This window comes from Anopheles coluzzii, chromosome 3 (genome assembly GCF_943734685.1).
Source record: "Anopheles coluzzii chromosome 3, AcolN3, whole genome shotgun sequence".
NCBI classification, from domain to species: Eukaryota; Metazoa; Arthropoda; class Insecta; order Diptera; family Culicidae; genus Anopheles; species Anopheles coluzzii.
This window is the reverse complement of record NC_064671.1, coordinates 14,668,626-14,675,916: the sequence shown is the minus strand read 5'-3', so window position 1 is coordinate 14,675,916 and position 7,291 is coordinate 14,668,626. Positions and strand designations below refer to the sequence as shown.

At 47.4% G+C, this 7,291-nt stretch overlaps 1 protein-coding gene across 1 annotated transcript; it reads left to right on the top strand.

Annotated features, from left to right (window-relative positions):
* Positions 1 to 3,269: 3,269 nt before the first annotated feature.
* Positions 3,270 to 7,037, top strand: LOC120959497 (cytochrome P450 307a1-like). The gene is made up of 3 exons (XM_040382935.2): positions 3,270 to 4,521; positions 4,611 to 5,402; positions 5,466 to 7,037. Exons 1-3 carry the CDS (start codon positions 4,038 to 4,040, stop codon positions 5,804 to 5,806), a joined length of 1,617 nt encoding a protein of 538 aa, XP_040238869.2. The 5' UTR covers positions 3,270 to 4,037; the 3' UTR covers positions 5,807 to 7,037.
* The last annotated feature ends 254 nt before the right edge of the window (positions 7,038 to 7,291 follow it).

The window sequence follows — 7,291 nt, the reverse complement described above, 5'->3', positions numbered from 1 at the left end:
GGTCGGGCCAGGCAAAGCAGTGGGCTGTGCTGCAGCTTCGGCGCCACTGTGCCCAACGGGGTTAGTCAAAAATGAAGCAAAATAGACTGCAATAACCCCCTCCCGCGCACCCTTCATACCTCTATCAGCTCACTCTCCCACCCTATTCTCTACGCCGCAAACGGTGCTAGAGTGCGCTGCAGATAGAGCGATCTCGAACCCGTTGCCCTCTCATCCCGCACACCCTCTACCAACGTTGGTAGAGGTACACAGGCAACAACAGCAACAACAACAACAACAAAAAACGGGGACGGTAAGTCACGGTTACATACGTACGCTGCGGGACGCGCCGTCGTCAGCACAGCGGCCAGCCCAAAGCGGTTCAATCAGATACGGAAGCCGGACCTCATTTTAATTCTAATAAGTGTAAGAGCGTCCTGAGGTGTAAAGCGGGACTTGTCCCGGCTGTGGTGGAATGGGGCCAGGGTGTACAATCTCTCTCTCTCTCTTTCTCTCTCCCTGACCAGTTTTGGGGTGCTGTCGAAAGTGGAGCACATACCGAGAGGAGAAGTAAAAAAAACTCACCCGAAAAATAGCTGAATATTGCTTACGGATGGAGACGCCTGGTTACTGGTGCTCCGTCGGCGTATCGGTCACATGTGCAGAGGCGTTTTTTTTTTGTTTTGGCGTTTTGTTTTGCGCGACAATGTTTTACGCACCAGTGTAACGCTGATAGGCGGATGGGCTCCTCCACAGAACCGTTAAGCAATGCGCGTAGCGTATGAAGCCGCCGCAAAAAAACGGTCGATTTAACGTACCGGAATGGATTTTTAAGTTTGTTGGTTATAATAATAACACAAACACGTACTCCCGTTTCTATTTCACCGTGTGCTAAATGGGGAGGGAAGAGAGAAGGGTAGCAGTGGTGGAGAGCAGAAGAAGACAAAAAGAACACTCACACACACACAACCGGCACTTTACATTGCAAATGGCAAACTGTTGTTTCGGTTCAACACCGCAACAGTTACTTTCGATTTGCATGTGCAACGGAGTATTTGAGGCGGTGAAGCGACGGGAAGAACAAATCCGTAAGGGGATGTGGCAGGGTGTGCGTACTCAAGTGGTGGCAAAACGCTCGTGCCTGTGTGTGTGTGGTTGGCCCGGGCTAACGGTTTGTGCAACGGGGTTTACGCTGCTGAAACACCAGCAATGGGGAAAACACGGTACACATTCGGCAGGGACAGGTGAAGCTAAAGGATGCTACCGACAGGGCAATAGGGCAAGCGATTGGGTTGAAAAACGTGTCCATAATTGCTGAACAACACGGAAACGTGCTGGGATGTTAAATTTTGCTAGCCACTAGCCTCTTTTCAGCACACATCACCATACATATGCTTGCCATACGGAATGCGCAAAACTGTGCACGACAGGATTAAAGATTCTCGCATGTCAAAGATCGATACTGCGCTGTAACTACCTGCTTTAAACAACCTACCTGTTTGCGCACATTAATATATTTACTTTACCCTTCTATTGCTTTGAGTTAACCGTAAAAAAAAACCTGTTTTATCACTTCTTTCTTTAACAAACTACTTGAACTTGAAATTGATCTCCTATTGTTCCAATGCAATGTGCATATACGCTCAAAGAGTTTAAAAAAAGATTACGCTTTGTTAAGAATTAACAACCACGTCCTATTGCTTTAAAAGAAAGGCTGATGTTGGTTTTTCAGGGTTTTAAAAGTCGGTTTCAAATGTAAACATTGTTATTCGCCGCATGCAAAATGTTGTTCCACATCAATCTGACATTTCGTTTTCATCACAATAATTTTAAATTTCTCCAGCATGATGTTCAAAACGACTTAAGCTGGATTGAGTTTGACAGTTCTATGTTATGTGTTGAAAATCATGTGTTGAAACTGTTATTTTTATTTTGAAACAAGTAAACCATTTGACAGCTGTTGAAAAACATCTTGGATGTGGTGAATAACAATGTTTACATTCGAAACTGACTAGGGAAACACTGTGCACATCTTATATGTCTATATATATACTAAAAATCTTGAATATTTATAACTCGAGTTAGTAATTTCGAAATGAATAAACTTTCAATGTGTCAAGTGTTATGCACAAATATGACTTTAGTGAATTTTAAAACCCTTTCCAAAAATTAAACTAGTTTGATTGTTAAATACAGTGAAATCTCTCTAAGGTGAATCTTCATGGGATCGTCAGCTTTGAGAGATTTTCATGTCGAGGAAAATGATGAAGGTGTTGTTATGAAATATCTAAGAAACCATGGCATCCTTTGACCAATATTTTTAAGAACTATCATCCAAAAATTCATCTTAGAGAATTTTGGCTGCCAAATCGAATATGCAGCTTGAAGGATATTAGCATTGGAGAGACATTCATCTTGAAGAATTTTGCATCTTAGAGAATTTTGGCTGCCAAATCGAATATGCAGCTTGAAGGATATCAGCTTTGGAGAGACATTCATCTTGAAGAGACATAATATGTAAGGAATATGATGGGACCATCATAATGTCCATCTTAAAGAAACAATTCGTCTTGAATTGTCACTACATCTTAGAGAGATTTAACTGCAATCATTTTGCCTTTGAATAACACTACACAATATTAGCAATATACAAAAAAGAACCTGAACAAACATGAAAAGAACAATACATAAGAAGTAGTGAGAGAAGAGAAAGAGATGAAAATAACAATAAAATAAAAGAAATTAATTTAATACTGTTAAACTATACCAAGAGCGCTTCTAGGCTTAAAGAAAGAAATAGAAAAGTTAAGAAAGAAAACGATGTAGATGGTTATTAAGAATAAGATAAGTAAATGATAATAATAAAAAAAACATAGAATAGGAGTCTGGATGTATCCTTTGTCACTCTAATCTTCTTGCAATACTTCAAGTTTTTGCCTTTAAATGCTTATGTGATAGCACTATAGCACAAACAGAGCTTTAATGAATTGCACCAGTGTAAACACACATTCCTGTCCTTTCACATGGACAGGATCTTTAACAAAACAAACGGGTGAATATCAAATAGGGAATAATAATCATTAGTTTATCATTAAGATATTAACAAAAATAAGAGGTTGTGCTTAAACCCTTCTTTCCTTCATAGAAGGTTCATCCGGCAGGCTTGAAGGGATTATAACTGAAGGCATAATGCGACATCAGTGAAAACAAAAACAAGAATATAGTTGTTATACATCATCATTTGTTGACGCACATGCATGTTGGAATGTCTCAATTATCGATAGGAACTATATCAAAAGCTGTATTATCATCTGAAAAACGCCATTAGTAGCACGCCGAATTTTAACACAATTTGTGACGTCCACTTTGAGCAGTGCACCTACGTCATCTTGATCGTCCCAATACAAAGCCAACCGCCCGAGTACCCCGAAAAAATTCCGGAAGGCTCAAAGTTTGCATTGCACACCGCGGTGTGCGGTACGCGGAGGAGATTCGAATATCGAATCGATCTGATTGGCTCGACTTAACTCCGTCACGCAAAGCCATAGGCTCTTTCTCTCTCTCTCCTCTTCCTCGCGCAAGTGGGCAGAAGGGTCCTCTCCGGGCCCAGCTTCTCACTCTGCCTGGAAGACGAGCGTACGAGCGGCCCCCCAATTTGCATACCATCCTCAGTATAAAAGGGCACCGGATTGATCAAGCAGCGTATCAAATCGACACGATCGCTTCAACCGTGAGCAGCTCATCCCGATCAGCAGCTTCTCGTTGTTCGCTTTCTCTCTCTCTCGATTGGAGTGTGCTTTGCGTGACGAGTGTGTACGATCGTGTGCGTGTGTGGTGGTGTTTATGTGGATACGTGCACGTGTACTAAGGTGTTAGTGCGTGCTCTACACTGTTACCTTTGAGTGTGTATGTGTGTGCTGGTGCGTGCTCATTCAGCTTGAAGCAAGAAGTGTACGGACATATTTCGTGTGTACGGATCGATCAGAAAGAAGAGTGCGATCAACGTTTACGGTCTACTACCGCATACTAACTACTACTGCTACTACTACTACTACACTATGGATCGTGTAAGCGTAACGCTATTAAGCTCCAGCAGCACAGCCTACCTGATGGTGAGCTGCTTTCTGCTCACGCTGCTGATGCTGCTGCCCGAGCTGAAGCAGAAAGTGATCCTGCGCAGTGAGGTGTTGCAGGCGCTCCGGCAGCTGATCGCCAGCGTTGGCGTGACGTTCGGCACGCACGAGGACGAGCCGGTGGCGGCCGCCAACCACGCGCTGGAGAAGCCAGCACCCGGGCCCAAAAACTATCCCATCATTGGGGCGCTCAAGGAGCTGAACGGGTACGAGGTGCCGTACCAGGCGTTCAGCGACATGGGCCAGCGGTACGGTCCCGTCACGGCCCTACGCCTCGGCTCGGTCAACGCGGTCGTCGTGAACGGGTTCGAAAGCATCAAGGAGGTGCTGATCAACAAGGGTCAGCACTTTGACAGCCGGCCCAACTTCCGCCGCTATCAGCTACTGTTTTCCGGCAACAAGGAAAACTGTAAGTAACTGTCCGCATTCGACTGCGCCCTGACCTGTCTCTGTGGTGTGATTTTAATGTCGAATTTGTCTCTCTCTCTCTCGCTTCAGCTCTTGCATTCTGTGATTGGTCGGAGGTGCAGAAGGCGCGCCGCGACATGCTCGTGCCCCACACCTTTCCCCGCAACTACAGCGGCCGGTTCGACGAGCTGAACACGATCGTGGTGGACGAGATTGGGCAGATGTTGGGCTCGGTCCAGCACGGTACCACGGTCGCAATCAAACCGCTCGTGCTGTCTATCTGTGCCAACGCGTTCTCCCAGTACTTCGGCAGCCACCGGTTCGAGGTGGAGGACCCGCGCTTCCAGCAGCTGGTGCGCAACTTCGACCAGATCTTCTACGAGGTGAACCAGGGCTATGCGGCCGACTTTCTGCCGTTCCTGTTGCCGCTGCACCGGCAGAACCTGCGCCGCATGGACCGGCTGGCGGAGGAGATTCGCACCATCATCCTCGACACGATCATCGGCGATCGGTACGAGCGGTGGGGCGAGGGCAGCGAGCCCCGCGACTACGTCGACAGCCTGATCGAGCACGTAAAGGCGGGCCGCGGCCCGGCCCTCGAGTGGGAGACGGCCCTGTTCGCGCTGGAGGACATCGTCGGCGGCCATTCGGCGGTCGGCAACTTCCTGGTGAAGGCGTTCGGGTACATCGTGCAGCACCCGGAGGTGCAGCAGCGCATCCAGGCCGAGGCGGACGGTGTGCTGGAGCGGCACGGCCGGCAGGTGATCGAGCTGACCGATCGGGCCGAGATGCAGTACACGGAGGCGGTCATCATGGAGGCGCTTCGGCTGATCGCGTCCCCGATCGTACCGCACGTCGCCAACCAGGACAGCCAGATTGGAGGTAAATATTTCTTTTCGTTTTATAAGGCGGTTTGCACTTCTAAAACCAAAATAAATATTTAAGGTTACACCGTGGCGAAGGATACGCTCATCTTCCTGAACAACTACGACCTGAGCATGTCGCCGGCGCTGTGGGACGAGCCGGAGCGCTTCCGGCCGGAGCGCTTCCTGCAGCAGGGCCGGCTGGTGAAGCCGGACTTTTTCATCCCGTTCGGTGCGGGGCGCCGCTCGTGCATGGGCTACCGGATGACGCAACTGCTCAGCTTCTCGATCATCGCGAACCTGCTGCGCGCGTACACGATCGCCCCGATCGCGGGGCAGGACTATCGGGTGCCGGTCGGCTCGCTTGCGATGCCGGAACAGTCGTACGTCTTCAATGTGACACCGCGCAGCTGCTGCTGCTGAAGCCCCGCTGCCTGCAGTGACGGACCATCCAATACTCAACACAGAAACATTGCGCCTTTCCCATGATCGACTGTAAGGTTTCGGGAAGGCTAGGGATGGGGTAGATCGTTAGACGAGCAGGGGAGCGTGTGCCATTTGCATTTGCAGCCGCACATTTCTCCATCACCGACGATACAGAACTGATTAGTCGCCGTGTGTGTGGAAGGAAGAATGCGGATCTTGCAAAAAAGGCGCCCCAGGGTCACGGACAGCTGAAGAGTGCGTACCGACGATGACGACGCGTGCAGGATGAGGTTGTATTGTGAAATTATGTTAGTATTTTATTTTTTTTTTGCCTTTAACTGTAACTTTCCTCTCCATTCGTGTGTATTTATATTGAAACCTCCCCATTCCCCCCCCCCCACTCTCACTTGTGTATATTACGGTAACAGGCCCTCAGGTGCACTAGGGCTGAACTTCTTTCTACCCAGGTGCATCGAGGAGCATGCAAACCATGTAGGTTGCTCACTGTTATGTTATAAAATGGCCATTTGCTTTGCTGTGATGAAGTAGAGAGGAATGAGAGGAAAAGGAAGACAGGACCTCGGCAGCAGGAAGTAATCTATTCGAGGGAAACAAACGAAAAAAACAACAGTGAGTTCTTCCAGGCTTAGCGTTAAGGTGGTGTAGAACTTTGCAAACTGATGTCCAGATGTGTAGAGATGCAGAGATTACTCCTTCCCTCTCAGCAGGTGCTGGTGCAGCAAGTGTCGGCACAACAAAACTGATTAGCGTGTAAGAATAGGCTGATGAAACGGAGTGACTGAGTGTGTAGACGTTGTGTTCCGGTGCGGTACGGTACGGTATCGAACTATACAACAGAACTTACTTGCAGAGATCACGTGTTTCGGGTGCGAGACAGGGCACAACACAACAGGCCAACCTGTTTGTTTGTTTGTTTGTTTTTTTATTAGTAAACTCCACGGTACGACTGCCAAAGAGAACTGCTTGAAGTCGGTTGGTCAATGGATAGGAGTTGTAACGCACATAGGAATTGAGGATAGATAATGATTGGAAGCTGCGAAATCGTGAAAGGATTGGAACGAAGGAACACAACGGCGGAGAATACCGTCGAGTCAATCGGTAATGTTATTTCAGCTAGGAAATGTTTAGATCAATGATATATCATCCCTTAGAGTAATAGGAATCATTTCATTTATACATACGCTATATAAAATCGATTGAAAATCAAGATTATGTGGTTTGTTTTATTTCCTCTTGCATGCTCATGACAAGATCACCGGATTTTGAAGCACTTGACTGACTGAAGGACTGAACAGCTGGTCGTCGAACAGCTGAATGGTGCTAGTCGGTGCAGCGAGTTCTCTATCGTAATTGGGGAGCAACTCCTCTCCTCCTCTATTGGGGCAACTTGAAAAAGGAGAAGTTGAATGGTAGAATCCCATCTCCATACATGTCACCAACCCTCGGATGGGAGCAAAAGAC

Excerpts from the sequence above, each read along its gene's own strand:
- LOC120959497 (XM_040382935.2), top strand. The coding sequence starts at position 4,038 with ATGGATCGTGTAAGCGTAACGCTATTAAGCTCCAGCAGCACAGCCTAC. Across the intron at positions 4,522-4,610 it reads TTCCGGCAACAAGGAAAACT|CTCTTGCATTCTGTGATTGG; the intron begins GTAAGTAACTGT and ends CTCTCGCTTCAG. Across the intron at positions 5,403-5,465 it reads CCAGGACAGCCAGATTGGAG|GTTACACCGTGGCGAAGGAT; the intron begins GTAAATATTTCT and ends TAAATATTTAAG.